This window comes from Odocoileus virginianus, chromosome 15 (assembly GCF_023699985.2).
Source record: "Odocoileus virginianus isolate 20LAN1187 ecotype Illinois chromosome 15, Ovbor_1.2, whole genome shotgun sequence".
Lineage (NCBI taxonomy): Eukaryota > Metazoa > Chordata > Mammalia > Artiodactyla > Cervidae > Odocoileus > Odocoileus virginianus.
Window position 1 is genome coordinate 25,924,129 of NC_069688.1, and position 19,429 is coordinate 25,943,557.

At 34.1% G+C, this 19,429-nt stretch overlaps 1 protein-coding gene across 4 annotated transcripts in view; it reads left to right on the forward strand.

Annotated features, from left to right (window-relative positions):
* Window positions 1-19,429, forward strand: part of HNF4G (hepatocyte nuclear factor 4 gamma) — a 129,944-nt gene that overhangs the window by 95,175 nt on the left and 15,340 nt on the right. The window contains exons 1-4 of one of the 4 annotated variants that reach the window (XM_020898423.2): window positions 7,519-7,707; window positions 11,323-11,494; window positions 15,088-15,182; window positions 18,117-18,223. In XM_020898423.2, coding sequence (XP_020754082.2) covers window positions 7,572-7,707; window positions 11,323-11,494; window positions 15,088-15,182; window positions 18,117-18,223 — 510 coding nt within the window. In that variant the 5' untranslated portion in view covers window positions 7,519-7,571. Of the gene's footprint in view, window positions 1-7,518; window positions 7,708-11,322; window positions 11,495-15,087; window positions 15,183-18,116; window positions 18,224-19,429 lie in introns of those variants that run through there. The other 3 variants (XM_020898420.2, XM_070477193.1, XM_070477192.1) reach the window with 3 other exon arrangements.

Below are 19,429 nucleotides of genomic sequence, written 5' to 3' on the forward strand. Positions count from 1 at the left end.
AGAGAGCTATGGAATAATTTAATTATTTAAAGGGAATTAGAAAACTTTGTTAGCAAAATTTATGAAAGTTCAGTTTAATTTTAAATGTTATCCAGCAATTCTAAGTTAGGAGTATATATCAATAATAATAATATATATTTTTAATGTTGGTAATGACTTTGGTTTAAACTATGTAATGAGTTATATGGTTTTCCTGGTCAAAAATTATGTATAGTCTGGGCTTTAAGAAAGGATTTATTAAGCTCTTTGAAACCTAAAATCCCATCCCATTTCAAACTTCTTTCTTTGCAGGTCAGTGATAGCAACTTACTTTGAAGATTAAAATACGTATTTTGATTTGTTTTAATTTTTAGGTATGTTTGTTTTCCCTCATCCACAGCAGAAATGATAAGAGAAAAGATTTATATTTCAGAAAAGGAATGATGGTCAGGTTAAGACAGTGGCAGCAAGGAAAATAATGATGTTTTAATTGACTTTTTTTGAGACACAAAAGGTGGCTTTGCTTTGAATTAATAAGACATTTTATTAGGTAGCGTTCTCCTCTTTGCTTCTTGTTTACATTGAAAAATAGACTGGGTTGATTTGGGTTGCTATTCTTCATGTAGCTTTCAGTGATCTTCATACTTGGAAAAGTGGAACATGGAAACAAAAAAAACAATGTGTTTTGAGATCAGTATAGTACTTTGGGTAATGAAAAATCATCTCAAAGGAATACATTTACAGAACAAATTTTATTAAACAAAACTTTAAAATAAAAGGGCTTCCTTGTGGCTCAGCTGGTAAAGAATCTGCCTGCAATGTAAGAGACCTGGGTTCAATTCCTGGGGCTGGGTAGAGACCCTGGAGAAGGGAAAGGCTACCCACTCCAGTATTCTGGGCCTGGAGAATTCTGTGGACTGTATAATCAATCCATGGAGTCACAAACAGTCGGACATGACTGAGCAACTTTCACTCTAAAATAAAATGTTTTAATATTAATATTCCAAATTATTTTCATGAAACTTATTTTATAAAAATAACTTTGATTTTTATTAGCCTGTTTTCTAGTTAAATCATGGTCTGAAGGAATGATTCAATTAAATATAAAGTATAGAGCAGTTTAACAGGCTTAATGGTCTTGCAGATAAGATAGAAATGTTTCAGCTATTATCTTGAATAGTCAGTCAATAGTGAATTGAGTTGTCTTCTTTAAATACTGTGCTATTTTCATCTCTCTATATTGCTCTAAAGAAGTTTATATATCATATTTCACATGCCAGTTTAAGAAACTAATGCTTTAAACTTTTTCTAGAACATTAGGTGTGCTATTTAAAATGAACCCTATATCTACAAATAATGTTCTTTCTCTCTGAGATACTTGAGCTGACTAGGCTTAAGAAGGTACATTTTAGTCTGCAAACTGTGAGATCACACTAAAAAACAATAACATTTTGTTCAGTGTACAAAATAGATATTGCAAAGTGACCTTTGTTTAAAGAGTTTTCAGTAGATCATAGTTTACCGTGTATATTTATATTTGTGCATGTAGATTAAGTTCATATATCTCTATTTTAGAAAATGTTTGTTATTACAAATTACTGTCAGAAATTAGCATGAATATTTGATGACTCTTCCAATTAAACCGTAAGAAGTAAATTTAAAATTACTCATAAATTTGTGTTGAATATTTAGTAACATAAGTCCCATTTATTAAGGACAATTATTTCTATATCACCTAGGCATAAAATTAATACTTTTTTTCTTACAGCTACTTAAATGTAGCCTTAGTGAACTTATCCATAAGAAGTGCCTGATGAAGCAATTATGAAAAGCTCCCTAAACTTTTCATCTGTCCCTTTCTTGAAAATGAATGAATTTTAATATGAAAATATATAAACAAATGCCATGTTTTATGCATCTACATTCTATACAATTAATCTGTATAATTTTATTTTGTTCAATTGTGCCTAGTGACCTGTCTCCCAAAATCAGTTACTAAATTATAAAAATGCCATAATCAGTATTGAATGGGAAAACACAAAATATCAAATAGTGTGACACTTGCCTGATTATGGTGCATAGTCAAAAATCCGAAAGTATCCATGACTAAAATTATTTCTGTGTGACCTTTTCTTTTTACATTACCTCTTTGTTTCCTTTCCTTCTCATTCTCCTCATTGTCCTTCCCTACTCCTCTTTAAGCAAATAAAAATATTTGAATGAAGCCTAATGAATTTTAAAAGTAGAGTGATTTGTCATTTGGAAGAATAGAGATTAATTTTTAAATATAAAGTATTTAATGTTAAAATCAATTCAAGAAAAAATCTAACTAATATCTACTTAGCCAGCTCTCTGTATTGACTCAGGTTCTTAACTTCCTTTGTGGAAAATGTTAATTATTAATAGTTTCCAGGGTAGGTTACTCTCCTTAAGGAAAAGGTATCTTTTTTGTTTTAAAGGATATTGATTGTTTTATTTTACATTTCTCTGTTTACTAATATGGTTTGTCATTTTCCCATACTGTAGTTCAGTTCTTCATCATAAATCTTTTGATCTTATTGTGCTAAGAACATCTTATGAGTGTGTACCTTTTTAATAAATTTTCAAGTTGTGTGATACATTACTACAATGTTGTATGGCAGATTTCTAGAGCTTATTGATCTTGCTTCACTAACATTTTAAATCCATCAATTGGTAACTCCTTTCTTCCTCCTGTTGACTCCAGGCAACCACTACTCCTATCTTTGAATCTATAGGGCTGACTACTTTAGATATCTTCTATTAGTGGAATCATGAAGTATCCTTCTTTCTATGATGGGCTTATTTTACTTATAATATTTTTAAGTTTCATCCATTTTGTCATATGTATCATCAGTTCATTCCCTTTTTAAAGGCTGAATATTATTCCATTATATACCACACCTTTTTTTTTTTAAATCCATTCATTCACTGTTGGACATTTATACTGTTTCCACTGTGGTTATTGTGAATAGTCCTGTAGTGTCCTCTGACCATCTCATCAACTCTGTATAGTTATCAAGTGTTAGTTGTATTTGTTACTTAGCATGTGAGTGTCATTTATTCTTATTTTTTAATCCTATAATTTAGTTAAATATTGCATAATCTAATGAAACATGAGTGGAAAAAGAAAAAAATTTCCCAATGAACACTAAGGGAAATATTTTGAAAGTGAATAAAAGCAAGTTGATCAAAATATATTAAATATTTCAAAAACTATAAGATTCTAGAAGGCCTCCATATTCAGATTGCTTTATAAATAGCTTTGACTTCTTTCTCCACTTAAAAAAAAATGAGAAATCAAAGGCAGTGTATGGGATTTATTAAAAAAAACAAATAATAAAGAATCCAAATGTAAATTGGTATAGCCACCAAGGAGAATGGTATGGAAGTCCCTTAAAAAACTAAAAATAGAAATATCATGATCCAACAATCTTACTCCTGGGCATATATCCTGAGAAAACTCTTAATTCAAGAAGATATATGCACCCTTGGGACTTCCCTGATGGTTCAATGGTTAAGACTTTGCCTTCCAATGCAGGGGGTGCAGATTTGATCCCTCAGTGTGGAGCTAGGATCCCACATGCCTCCTGGCCAAAAAAGACCAAAACATAAAACAGAAGCAATATCGTAACAAATACAATAAAGATTTAAAAAATGTTCCATATCAAAAAATCTTTTAAAGAAAGAGAGAAAAGATAAATGCACTCTAATGATGATAGCAGCACTGTTAACAGTAGCCAAGACAGAAGAAAACTAAGCATCCGTTGACAGTGAATGGATAAAGTAGAGTGGTACATCCATAAAATGGAATATTACTCAGCCATGACAAAGAAGGAGCTAATACCATTTGCAGCAACATGGGTGGACCTAGAGATCACCATACTCAGAGATGTTAGCCAAGCAGAGAAAGACAAATATCATATTATTTCACTTATATATGGACTCTTTAAAAAATGATACAAATGAACTTACTTGCAAAACAGAAACACCCCCAGACATAGAGAACAAATTTGTGGTTACCAAAGGGGAAAGGGAGGTGGAAAGAGGTAAATTAGGAGTTTGGGATTAGCAAGTACACAGTACTTTATATAAAATAGATAAATAACAAGGTCCTATTGTAGAGGACAGGGAACTATATTCAATATCTTGTAATAATCCATAATGGAAAAAATCTGAAAAAGGATATATATATATATATATGTAATATGTATAATATATATGAATAATATATATATATAGAACTAAATTACTTTGCTGTGTACAGAAACTAACAGAACATTTAGTAAACCAGCTATACTTAAATTTAAAAAAAAGAACTCCAAGCAGTGGATTTTTACTCAAATAAAAGGTCTTAGTTATCTAACTAAACAGTAGAAATTATACATATTAAGTGTGGATATGCCATTTTTATGATTCTCTGCTTCAATTACTTTATTTGTCTAACTCAGTAAATTACTAATTCTAGAATTTAAGTAAAGAGGAATTCTACTCTACTTTGTAATTTCTTTGAAGAAATAAAGACAAGAAAGAGAATCTTTCCTTCCCTAGAGTGAGGCTGACTGAATGCTGTAGGAATTTCCACATCTGAATATTATTAGGAAGACAGACTGCCCCCACTTGAGATATGCTTCCTATTTAGATCTACTATATATCTGGAAATTCTCAAATTTTTACTCAATAAAATGAGAAAGGTAGTTTACAATAATGTATATAGGAAATGGGTTTCATCTTGAAAGCCAAATTTGAGGATTTGTGCTGAGATGAATTTAAAGCTCCTTCCATTTTTGAGTGCAATGCCCTGATCCATGATGATGCTACCCATGAGCACAGGATGGAGTAGCCTGAAAACAAAAACTGAATAAACTATGACAACCTTGTTCTCCTGAGCTATAGCCTCATTTCTCTTTTTATCACATTTCTCTTAAGTATTTTGCAGTCTTATAAATGAATGGTTCTCTCCCTTTTTCTTTTCCTCTTTTCCTTCTATTGATGCCCTTCCATTGGTGACATACCTCAGGACTGGTCAGTCACTGCATGCATGGGAAAGAGTGTGGGCAATGTGCCATGTGGCCAATATACACTCTTGGGGTTTACACAGGTAACACAGGTGTGTGCTGCCTCAGCACAAATGAGAACTACCTCGTGCAAATGAAAACCACAGGATTTGCATGCTGTTCCCTTCAAAAACTGAATTACTACAGTTAAACTTCTAAACAACATCAGCCCCTAAAATTTATCCCTCCCCCAAATATTATCCTCACAATTAAGAGTGCTACAGACTATGAAGGCAAGAGGGCCATTCCAGTGATCACTCTTTGATAGAGTGACTCTGACTGCTAAAATGACTCTGCTCTTTTCTTCACAGTTCTTCACATGGCTTTGTATTTCAGAAGCCAGTCTTCTCAAATGAAAAATATAATAATTTCTAAGATGTAATAGTCACAAGGCTTATGGTATTGAGAAATTGAATAAAAAATACTATTTTGCAGTAATCTTTTTTAAAATGTGGAAAATAAAATTCTTTTATAATGTAAATGTGACTGAAATTCTTTCTTAGAAGATAAAATTAGTAAACATATTCTCAGAATATGTTTTTTAATAAAAAAAATATATGTAAAAATATGATCTTTTTTTAGCTCTCTAGTAACTTCATTTTTTAAAATTCTTATTGGAGCATAGTTGCTTTACAATGTTGTGTTAATTTCTACAGTACAGCAAGATGAGTCAGCCATGCATGTACATATTCCCCTCTGTTTTGGAGTTCCTTCCCTTTTAGGCCACCACAGTGCATTGAGTAAAGTATGTTCTCATTAGTTATCTATTTTACATATAATTTCAGTACTGTATAGGTATCAATCCCAATCTCCCAACTCCTCCTACCCCATTCCCCCCTTTGGTATCCATATATTGGTTCTACATCTGTGTCTCTATTTCTGCTTTGCACATAAGATCATCTATACCATTTTTCTAGATTCCACATATATGCGTTAATATACGATATTTGTTTTTCTCTTTCTGCCTTACTTCACTCTGTATGACGCTATTTCAATATTATCTTCTAAATATTCCCACTCTCTAAATTCTCCTTGTCACATATACACATAAATGATACAGTGTGTTGTATAGATGTTAGATGTGAGAAAGTTGATGATGGGAATGTGTAAATCCACACATGTTAGGGATAATCTTACTTAGATTGTAAGAATGTAATTGACATTTAAGGTAAAAAGAAATGAAATCTTATTCATGCATGAATTACTGTTTATTTATGACTTTTTTTGTTTTTATTTTTATTGAAATTATAGAAACAGAGATTTAAGAATAAATTCTACAATGTTTCTCCCAAGAATTCTACAAAAGAAAAAACAACCAAAAAACCTAATGGGCATCATTCTCAGAGTCACTTCTTTCAGTCTCCTTCTTTTTTCTTTTTTTTTTTTTTTTTTTGGCCCACTACTAACCTGTGACTTTAAGTGACATACTGCTTCATGAGTTTTTAGCTTTAGTGTTATCCATGGACTCTCCACTATGGAGAAGGAGAAAGCAGCTTTCTTTCCTGCCCTGTCTTCATTGCATACTAGTATTCAACCTCGAGCACATCTTTTCCAAGGGGTCTCCTGAAAGCAGTTTTTAAGGGCTCTCAGGTGGCCTGCCAATGCAGGAGATGTAAGAGATGTGAGTTCTGTCTCTGAGTTGGGAGGATCCCCTGAAGGAGGGAACGGCAGCCCACTCCAGTAATCTTGCCTGGAGAATCCTATGGACAGAGGAGCCTGGCAGGCTACGGTCCAGGGGGTCACAGAGTCAGGCACGACTGATGCATGTGGCACAGTGAGGCGAGCTTCTGAACCTCTCTTGGGCGTCTAACAATTATTTATTGAAAGCCTGCAAGGTACTCACAACTGTACTAATTATGCCCATTTACAAACCTTCAAGGGACCCTGACTCATAAGTTGATAGTTAAAGAGAATGTGTTTCAGGCCATATTTGGGCTATGTCCAGGCTTCTACCAGAATGTATCATAAATAAATCCCTTGTCATTTCAAATCACAAATTTGTTTTTCCTCAACATAAAGTTAGCTTTACTGAATGGGTAAGAAAACTTGAGATTATCAAGTGCTTATGTTAAGTGTTAACCTGTAGTCTTTGACTTACCAAATCTATGACAAGTCAGTCCTGTTTTTTTTTCAGAACTTGTGCCATGCAGTTTCAGCCACTTAAATGGGATAAATCAGGCTCTAATGATGGTTCAAAACTGGAGATACTCTCTTTTCTATTTTTAATCCTCTTAGTGACATCATTTATTGTCTACTGGAAATCACTTTAGGAAATCATGTTAGTCCACTAAGCACTTCAGATAAGGTGATTCCACGAAGCATTCCAACATTATCACAAGGAATTGCTTGCCATAAAAGAAAAAGAAGTAAGCAGAATATGGCCTGCTGGAGTTTACAGTTTTACAGCCCCTCCCACTGCAGCACATAAGTCACTCAGTTACAGTTAACTTTGGATTATCACTCACAGATTGAAAGCCCAACAGCCATCACGCAGTCTGGGCCTGTGGTGCCACTTGTATGTGTGTTTCTAAATCAATGATGAGGGTATCGGAACCCATACTGGACATGGAGATGGCAAATTACAGTGAAGTCTTGGACCCAACTTACACAACTTTGGAGTTTGACACTATGCAGATTCTGTATAATTCAAATGGTAAGTTCTCATCTGTGCGCCGATAAAAAGAAAAGTATAACAAGAGAAGTAAAACTGAGATTCCTAGGGGGCAGCTCTGCGTTTTATTGCTAGAGAATCCAGGGCTTGCTTTTTCAGTCCACAAATTTGAGGCTTTTGCACTTCATCACAAAATTTAAATGAATAATGCTATGGCTATTTTATGTTTGAGATAGAAAAAGCTTAGTTATGCGTCATAAAGTAACCTTGGGATTCTGTCATGGGCCAGTCAGGTAAAAAGAGTAGTTTCAGCAGTTATTTTATTTATTGTAAATCACAGTAATGAGTTATATTGGCAGATTGCCTGTAAAGTGTATTTTCTATGCAACGTTTTAAATGACATATAGAAAAGTTTCCTTAGAACACTGGAGAGTTTTACTGGTTGCCTCCTCCTATTATTATTCTAGTTCTCGATGGTTGCTGATGAAAAAATTTATCAAGTTTTTGCCTTGAACACAAATATGTAAAGAAAGAAGGGTTTATATTATAACCGTACTTGACAAGCTAATGTTTAGCCTCACAACGTTCTTGGTATTTATCTACTGTAACATTTTAACTTTAAATAAGACATGACTTATTTAGAACTCATGTCTTTATATAATAGAATACAGTTTACCATTGTCTTTGAATTTAGGTATATTTTTCAAGTAAAAATCTTGTCCAAGATCAGTTGTAATTGTTAGAATCCTAAAATGTGCTAATTATGTATGCTTTGGAAAAATGTGTGTATGTGTGTTTATGTGTATGCTTAGTTCAGGATTGAAAATGTATCTTGTACTTAGGATATCTTGAGGTTATACTGTGGCATACAATTTCAGTGGCTGTGACAGCTGTATTATTAACAATAAATAACAATAATTTATTAGTGGGAAGATTTCTAAAAATATTCAGAAGATGAATTATGAAATTTTAGCACAAAGTAGTTAAAATCAATTCTCAGTATAACTATTAGGCTGTCACTATTTTGAAACCTTATGTTTAGACTTGACTAGAAGTATTTAATAAAGTATTTACTTCAGTAGACTCATGAATTTTTTAAAGGCTATAGATCACTGAATAATAGGGAATGACTTACCATATTTACTACAACAACTGACTTTTTGGGCTATTTCTAAAGTGTTGTCTAATTTGCTTTCTTGTATTAATGTGTAAGTTTCTTGTTAGTAATATGTAAGTATGACAATAAACTGGAATCAGAGTTGAATATTTTTCTGTATTTCCATATAATCTTCCAGAACACAATCAATTCTTAACACTTTTGCCGTATTTCTAATATCTACTCTATTTATGTTATGAAAAGAAAAATTCCTAGCATTTAAATTCTAAAATGTCATATGGTTAGCCTTAAACACATTCCCATTGAAGATATTTTTTAGTTTTATGAAGTTATATATGACACTGTTTGTCAACTCAGGAGTATTAGTAAGTAGAATACATATATTGTCCCAGAATGTAGTTGGGACATGACGGTCTTTTATCTTTTTATAATGGGAATATAGTCATGAATTATTATACTTATATTATTATATAATTTGAGGATCAGTTAAAGTTTGTAATATATTCTTATATATTCAATGTCTTTGAGCACATAGAGATGTGTAAAGATGTGTGCTCAGTTGCTCAGTCACGTCTGAGTCTTCTGCAACCCCATGGACTGTAGCTCCCCAGGTTTCTCTGTGCACAGGATTTTACAGGCAAGAATACTGGAGTGCATTGCCAGTCCCTCCTCCAAGGGACCTTCCCAACCAGGGATCAAACCTGCATCTCTTGTCACCTGCATTGGCAGGTGGATTCTTTACCACCAGCGCCACTTGGGAAGCCCGTAAGGATGTGTTGTTATTTAGTCACTCAGTCGTGTCCAACTCTTTGCAGCCCCATGGACTGCAGCACGCCAGGCTTCCCTGTCCTTCACCATCTCCCAGAGCTTGCTCAAACTCATGTCCATGGAGTCAGTGATGCCATCCAACCATCTTGTGTAGTAAACAATATTAACTAATTTAAGAAATAAGTAAAAATATCTGTGTATATTTTTAGAAGCCTCTTTCTTTAAAACAATTAGTTATCACTTTATGTCAGGCATAGTTGTAGAACTGGAAGACAGAGTGGCGACTAAGATAAATCCTCTGACATCATGAAGTTTTTATTCTGTGGGGAAAGATAGGTAGTAAGTGAACACACCAGAACATAATATAATTTTAGACAATGAAGTGGTTAGTTTAAAGATTAAGCAGGGTTTGGGTTCTACTTGAGGGCATATGGTAGATGACTCTTTTAGATGTATGTTTGCAGACTGTTTCTCAGCAAATGTAAAATCTGAGCAGAAACTGGATAGCCAGGTCATAGAAATTCTTGAGGAAGAGCTTTCCTTTCAGGCAGAGCAAAGAGCAAGTGTAAAGGCTCTGAGATGAGAACAGACCTCAAGGCTTGGGGCAGGGGATGGAGGGGGAAGGGAACAGGCAGCATTACTGAGTACTAGTGAACAGGAAGAAAAATAGTGTGAGATAATGGGATCAGAGAGTGTAAAGGGGGACCTTCACACTCAGGGCTGTACAGGCCATGGGAAGTTGTGTAGGCCTATTCTGTACGTAAGGATTGGATGCAGAAGTCTAAGATGATGTGAATTTCTTATGCCAAGAGCACATTAGAGGCTCTGGGGCAATAAACTGTCGGGGAACCAAGGTGGAAGTATTCGAGAAATTAGATAGGAAGCTGTTGCAATAATCCAGGGGAAAGGTTATGTTTAATTGAATAAGGGTGGCCACAGTGAAAGGGTGAGAAGTTGTGAATGCAATATGTATTTTAAATATGATTTGTTGATTGGATATGAACAGTGAAGGAAAGAATTCAGTGAAGAGGCCAAGATTATCGGCAGTAGGTACAAGATGGTACCATTAACTGACTAGGGAAGACTAATGGAGGAATGAGTTTTAGAAGAAAAAAAAAAAAGAGTTCTATTTTTGATACATTAACTTGCAGTTCTTATTAAGCTCGAAAGTGAAGTTATTCGATAGGTATGTGGGTATTTCAGACTGACATCCATGGGAGACATCAGGACTAGAGATGTGGGGATTTTTCATCATACAGATGACTTTTAATGGCATGGGACTGGATGAACTTCCCTAGGGAAAGGGTATCGTTGAGGGGCTGAGACCTGTGGTATCCCAAAGTCTAACCCTCAGAAATAGGAGTGGGGAGATTGGAATGGAGACTTGGCAGAAGCAGCTAGTGGTTAAAAAGAGGGCGCTGGTATGGAGCTTCCCAGAAGCTGAGGAATGGACTATATCATACCCATGAAAACTAGTGCATATGCCCCTTCTTAGTCGCTCAGTCATGTCTGACTCTTTGTGACCCCATGGATTGTAGCCTGCCAGGCTCCTCAGTCCATGGAATTCTCCCAGCAAGAACACTGGAGTGGGTTGTCATGCCCTCCTCCAGGGGATCTTCCCCACACAGGGATTGAACCCGAGTCTCCTGTGTCTCCTGCATCACAGGCTGATTCTTTACCACTCAGCCATCAGGGAAGCCCTGAATAATTAGCAGGACCATTCCTATATGAAACATTCAGTGCTAACTTGCATTCTCCTCTTCCTTTAACAGATAGTTCTGTCCCAGAGACGACAAGCATGAATGCCGCAGATAACGGTGTCAACTGTCTCTGCGCCATATGTGGGGACAGAGCGACAGGAAAGCACTATGGCGCCTCCAGCTGTGACGGGTGCAAGGGTTTCTTCAGACGCAGCATCCGCAAGAGTCACGTTTATTCCTGCAGGTACTTGAAATGCTCCTTCCAGGAAGGTGGTCTTTAGCGATGTTTCAAAATGCCATGCAAGAAGTAAGGGAATAAAGAGCTTTTGAATTTCTATAGCTCTAAGAACAAAACCTATAAGCTACCTTAAAAGTGAGTATGTGTGGTGCACATATACAATGGAATATTACTCAGCCATTATAAAGGAACAGAATTGTGCCATTTGTGTCACACTTGCAGAGATGTGGATGGGCCTAGAGATTGTCGTAGAGGGTGAAGTAGATCATAAAGAAAAACCAAATATTGCATATTAACACACATATGTGAAATCTAGAAGAAATCAGTACACATGAACTTATTTACAAAGCAGAAATAGAGACTCAGACGTAGAGAGCAAACATACAGACACCTGGAGGGGGAGGAGGGATACATTGGGAAATTGGGATTGACAAACATATACTTCTGTATATAAAAATGAATAACTAATGACACCTAATGTATAGCATTAGTTATTAGTTATTAGTAAGAACTAATATATAGCACAAGGGGAAAAGAAAAAGAATGGAGAAAAAGTGAGTACATGTGGATGTGTATATGATGCATTCACACGGGTGGTTTTTTTATGAAACATCTTAGACTTATAAAAATATATTAAAAAAATCCACATACTTATCATCCAGTTTAAACCAATATTGTTGAAGCCTCCTGTGGACACCTCTCCTCTTTCTTCCTCGCCTCTTTCCTAGAGGTAACTACTATCTGAAATTTGGTGGTGTCTTTTCCTTGTGTTTCTTTATTGTATACCAATAGACATATGTAAATATATATTTAAATGGTTTCATAAGTTGTGTGTTTTTCTGCACGTTGCTTATCATTTTAGCATCATCACATCCTGATCTTGAAAACAAAATTATGAAAGTGCAGATGATTTTGGCAGCTTGTTGATGTTTATACATAAAATGAAATTTTCAGCTCTAAAATTTTAAATATATTTCTCATGACAATTTTGCCATTGATTTTAATGTTTTGTCTAAAATTTATCTGATTATATTGTATGTGTCACATTTCTAGTAGGTTTTTAAAAAAAAATGTCTAGGTAAACATCACATCACAATTTAAGTTTAGATATTTCACCTTTAAAGTTCAGAGTGATAGTTCTTGAATGCAGATATGGTCTATTAAGTATGGGCTATTCAAAGGTGACTGATTTTAACAGGAGAAATCTGTTTGCTCTGTCTTTGAAAGTCATGTGTAGGATTGTTCAAGTGTTTTTGGCACAAGTTGAATATTTAGGAAGAAGTTAACTGTCTCACATTATGATGACATTTGACTTCTAGGGATGTGGAAAAGTTAATATATAACTCACAAATATCTAACTAGTGTTCTCTAGTAATTTTTATGAGAGTTTAAAGTAGGTTTAAAAATGTAAATTAACAATTTTTATAACCTTCTTGGTAAGCAAAAGAAAAGTATTTCTTGCTTTTTTATACAGCCGAACTTGAGAGGTATAAAGAAATCAAGTGGATTTACTCCATCAAAAGCATTTGCTGTATGATTCCCTCAAATATTGAGTGCTTCTAAAAGATTAATAGTAAAATAAATAAAAAATAACATGTAAATAATATTTTTACAATTTTTAAGTCATATGTGCTGTCAAAGATGAAGTATATATGTGTGTGTATATGTATATATGTGTATATTGTATACATATGCATATGTGTATATATGTGTGTGTGTGTGTATATATATATACAGGCTATCCAAGCAACTAAAAACAGTAGCTTTTTTTCCTTTTTTTTTTTATTTTGGAGTGTAGTTGATTTGCAATATTGTGTTAGTTTCAGGTGTACAACAAAGTGATTCGGTTATCCATATACGTATATCTATTCTTTTTCAGATTCTTTTCCCAGGTAGATTATTACAGAATATGGAGTTGAGCACTCCAACAACAAATTCTGAGTCAGAGAATGTGAACACAAATAGGTTTCAAGATTTTTACCCTTCCTGTGTGGGGAAAGTGAGAAAGGAATGTTTCCATACAACTTCTGGAAATTTAAAAAATATGCCAACAACATGCACAACCTTACTCCTCCCAACACCCCATCGTGAATACTGCTGCCAACTTAGCCTTCTTTACATATACTGATATTAAGCAAATGCTATGATTTTCCATTTGGAAAATTTTATATTGATGTAAGTTTAGGGGCAAAAATGTTTTTTAAAGCTTAGGCTTTGCTAATCTCAAAGTCTTTTAAGTATGTTCAGATAACAACCTGTGCTGGCAAGTCCTCCCTATCTTATAATTGTGGGTTGACTTGGGGTGTTAAATGACATTTCCAAGTTCTATGGACAGTGTATGGTGGAACTGGGAATCAAGTTCAGGTCTAACTACAGAGACTATATTTTTTTTTTTTCCTTAGTGCACAATTTAGTTCATTAGTATGTTCACAGAGTTATGCAATCATCACTATAATTAATTTAGAATATGTCACCATCCTATAAAGAAACCTCCCAGTACCCTTTAGTAGTTACTTACCATTTCCCCCAGCTCCCTCCCCACAATGTGAGGTAACTACTAATCTACTTTATATTTCCATACATTTTCATCTTTTGCACATTTGACATAAATGAAATTATCCAATATGTGACCCTTTGTGTCTGACTTCTTTCACTTAGGATAGTATTTTCAAGGTTCATCCATATTATAGCATGTATCATCAGTTCATTCTTACTTATTGCCAAGTGTATAATATTCCATTATATGAGTACACAACATTTTGTTTATTGACAAACAAACACTGTATGTTTATCAACTGGTGGGTGTTTGGGTTGTCCCCACTTTTTGGCCATTGTGAATAATGCTGCTATGCACATTTATGTACAAGTCTGTGTGAACATATATTTTCCTTTCTCTTGGGTATATACCTAGGAGAAGAATTGCTGAGTCATAGAATAACTCTTATGTACCTTTTTGAAAACTGCCAAACTTTCTTCCTAAGCAGCCACATCATTTTGTATCATACCCAACAGTGTATGAGCCAGCCAGTTTTTCCATGTCCTAATCAACATGTGTTGTCATCTGTTTCTTTCCTGATCGTAGCCATGGTAGTGGGTGTGAAGTGGTACTGATTGCACAGCGACTGTGTTCTTAATGCTTTATTCAACTGCCTTTTGATATATAATTTGGAATTTAGAGTAAACTCCAATTAGATATGAGGTAAAACTACCAGAAGAATATTTAAATAGAAAAATCATGGAAAGGGCAGAGGAGTGAAGTTCCCCATCACTTCACTAATGAAACCATTAGTAGGAAGTGTTAGAATTTGGATACTAAAGTTTCTCCTCTGAGTTTGGCTTTCATAGCACAAGTTAGAAATGACCATGGATACTGGCCAAAAGTGACATACCATTCAGTTTTGTTTTATTAGAAATACTGCATGAGAGGTGAAGCTTGTATTTTCATGCTGATCATGAGATTCGAAAATTCATAGTTAATTATCCTTATACATTTTTTTGTGTTGATCTAAATTTAACTATACTTTTAAAAGCCTGTCTGTTTGCTTTTTTGATACATGATAACTTTCTGCAAATATATCTTTTTTTTTTTGGCATTGTAGGTTCAGTCGGCAATGTGTTGTTGACAAAGACAAAAGGAATCAATGTAGATACTGTCGATTAAGAAAATGCTTTAGAGCAGGAATGAAAAAAGAAGGTAACAATATATAATATAATGACAATTAACATTATTGATGAAAAATGCTATACATACATGTTCTCATTTAATCACATTAACCTTTACATGAGTTCTGATTTTCCTCAATGAAGGATCTATGATTTCTTGAGTTTAAGAATTTACTCAGGGACACTAATAATTACTGGTAAGTGATGGAGCCAGTCTTTTTACCTGCTGACTGACTTGACACATTCTGTCCACTACTGCATTACCCCGGCAACAAATTTATTGTCTAACAAACATTCCAATGTCTTTTTCAAAAGATAAATGGCAAAATATACTAATAGGATGCATTTTAATGTATTTTAAATGCATTTTTAATCTCAATAGCATTGAATATCTACTTCATAAACACCAACTGAACACTGACTTTTCACATATTAATTTACTTATCTAACAAATTTATCATGCACTGCTGCTCTCCAAGCACTGTTGTTGGTGCCAAGGTTTAGTGCACATAATAGTGTTCACTATTATGTAGTGAACATAATAGATAAAATAATGCCCCCTTTGAGGGATCTTATATTCTATTCAAGGACAATAGACTAGATGCTCTATTTCAATGTGCAATAATTTCATTTTGAACATATTAAATAATCTAATTATACTATCCTATGTTCTAACTACAGTTAATTTAGCAACAGATGTGTTTAGCACATCTAAATATTTGGCAGGGAATAGCTCCTATTAGGGGGTTTCCCATGTGGCTCAGCAGTAAAGACTGTGCCTGCAGTGCAGGAGACAGGGTAGGGTTTGATCCCTGGACTGGGAAGATCCCCTGGAGAAGGAAATGACAACCCACTCCGGTGTCCTTGCCTGGAGAATCCCACGGCAGAGGAGCCTGATGCGCCACAGTCCATGGGGTCACAAAAGTGTCGGACACAACTTAGTGACTAAACAACAACAAGCTGCTATAAGATTTTGTGCTTGTCATTTTTCCATATGCTTGTGCCTTTCACTATCGTATACAAGGAGATATTTTTCAAAACTATTTCACATACTATTAGAAAATTAAATCAAATCACATCTCTATAGTACAAATATGTAAAAATATCAAGCCTGTCTTAAACATAGTTTTTTTCCTTGTCACTCAGTGTTTTCAAGAGACAAAAATTCCCTTAGTTTTACTAGTTGCTAGTCTCAAAAAAGAAGGCAAAATAAGTTCACAAAATTAAAGTTATAGCACTTTAATTTCAACATGACTTATTTCTAGTGGCATATTTGGTTGTTTATGGCATTCATTAAGTATATTATCAATTATCTTCATTCATTTCTACTTGAATCTCTGCTTTGTTCCTACCATATGAAAAGCAAGTAACACTTCTACATTTCCATTAAGAATTTTACAATTTGTTAAATAAAATTATTTTTAAAATAGTTAAAGCATATCTTATGCTGCTCATAGAATAATGCATTAATTTTTCCTAAATAGATTAGGAAGTAATTTTTCACTTTCAAAGTAGATATACTTCTCTTATTTACAGTAATAGCATAATTTTAAGGTTAGTTAAATGGGAACATATATAAATATGATTTTATGTCATAAATAGTAGCAGCAAGATTACAAATGTCACAATATCTTTTAGCATTTTCTAAAGATTGATCATGTAATGAAATACATAAAACATAGCTTACATTTTAATGTTTTATCTCCACATACACATTTCCAAATGAGGCAGTTTAGGCTGAAAGTCAATGACAGTATTTGTTAAAAGAAAAAGAAAGAAAGAGGAAGTAAGCTACCAGTAAATATGATTTTAAAATAAAATATTAATGATTCACTCCAACTAAAGATTCAGTTCAGTCGCTCAGTCATGTCTGACTCTTTGTGACCTCATGGACTGCAGCACGCTCTTAAAGGCAAAACATTTAGTTTTTTCTCTTTCAAATTAATGGAATTGATAGGGAATAGTTTGTTTAGTTAGAAATTGGTGAATTTCTTTTAAAAAGAATAATTATAGAAATAAACTCTGACAGTTTAACATCTTATCTTTCCAGCAAAATTGGGTAAAGCGTTAGGGTACATAATTTAGAGGGTACAGACTTTGTTTCCATTCTTTTTGGTTAAGAGAAGACAATTTTACCTTTTATGTTTTGAAATCCAACTTTGGCTTCTGATTTATATTATTCTCTACATAACAAATATACAAATCCATACCACCCCACTTCTGCTTCCTTATATTTAAAATTGGGGTATAAGCATTATTCTTTTTGTTTGTTTGCTTCTGAAAGAGATCTAGCTCTTTCTTAGAAGACTTTCATATAATACTTAATATTTCTTCATTGTTCCAAAATGCTGATATTCACATCTCCGTTTTCTGAAGAGAGACCCCCACCTGCTGCGCTCCCTGCTTTGTTAATGTCTCCAAACTGTCCCGAAGATACTGCTTCATAAGAGACCAGAGGATTGTGATCACCTTAACTAAAATAAACGTGCTTTCCATTTTTGCAACTGTTTTAGAAGAAAAAGAAAAATGGGAGTTTCAGAGCATACAACTCGTATTTTCTGACAGTGAACACACTCTTATCTTTAACCTGGTCAGTCTCACAGGTGGTACGCTTCCCCTAGATATCTTATGTCCTTATTAACTTTGAGACAATGGAAAACCAACCTATTGAAAATACAACATGGCGGAACTGGCTGACCTCCCACTTTGTAACATGTGCGCCATCATGAAGTCCCAAAAGGCAGTATTTTATGTGCTCTAGTGACAAGATTGGCTCTTCCTACTTATAAAATGGTACTGAGTGAAAAATATCTTCAGTCAGACTTATCTCTGCCCCCCTCCCACCAGGTCTTTTAGAAATATTCCTTCTCTCCTTTTGTACTATTTTTTTTCTTTACTTCAAACAGTGTATTCTGACTTATGTTGAAGAAAACCAACCAATAAATACTATGATTTTCTCCCCTAGCTGTACAAAATGAACGTGATAGAATAAGCACCAGAAGAAGCACATTTGACGGCAGCAACATCCCCTCCATCAACACACTGGCGCAAGCAGAAGTTCGGTCTCGCCAGGTACTGCTGCGCCAGCATCCTGCCCTATTTAATAGGATCAAATGCTTCTTAAGAATAATGCAAAATTGATTTAAGTTCATTCACATGTGCTCTTTACTATAATAAACTCCAGTTAATACAACTTCAAGTTTCACTTTGAAAGTATTAGTTGACTATTGAGTTTTTACTTTTCCTGGGCAATTCCCCATTTTTTGAGTGAAAAAAAATGAGATACATTTCAATCTAAAATTGTTAAAAGTTTGTTTACAAGGTTGATTTAAAATACTTAATGCTTAGCACAATGCCCTGGGGCAGTATCTTGTTATATTGGTTGAATCTGGAAATCAATTACCACAGCTTTTAGGGTGTTTAGTTGAAAATTATCATTAGAGTTTTCTTTCTTGAAAATGATGCCTAGATTCTAGAACTCACTTGAGCACCTGCTTTGGAAACAGGTACTTCAGGGAACAGCCAGAATGCAGAAAATACAAGAAAAAGTTTATTGTTTGAAATTTCTCGAATGAGAACATCAGTTCTAAAGTTGAAAATGTAAGTGACCAGTTATATAAATAAAAGTAAATCACTTAAGAATCAAATAAAGAAACCTTTTGAAGAAAGTTTACTTTAGCAGTGTCCCTATTAGAAATGTTAATGGTATTTTTCTCTTGTAAAGAAAATTATGAAATAGCTAACTATTAATCGGGCCTTATAATGAGTCAGTGCAACTACTTTCATTTTTGATAACACAGGGGTAATATGATGAGGTTAACTTCACCATTATCATCCTCATTACTTGAAGATTACTTGATGATCCTATAAAGCATTTTGAGAATGACCTTAAAGGAACTGTGAGGAAATACACATACACAGCAGAAAGACACGTACACACACAGACAGACATGTTCAAAAATGACGCTTAGAAGAACGTTTAGAAAGTGATTTTTTTTCCTTTTTTTCCAGAAAGGCATTTGAACACCACTTATATCTTAGATAGTTCAAAATTGAATATCATTTAAAAATTAATCATTATATGTTAAGCTTTTCAAGTTGCTGAGTCAAAGATTGGTGGTGTCTTAACTTTATTTGAATGGGCTTCCACTGAATGCAGCAACATAGTCTGGCTTCTCATCTAAATCTATTCTCCTCAGTTGGTAAACTTTATCCAATAGAAACTTTCCTTCAAAAATTATAACAAATTTAAAAAAAATTATAACAAATTAAAGGTGG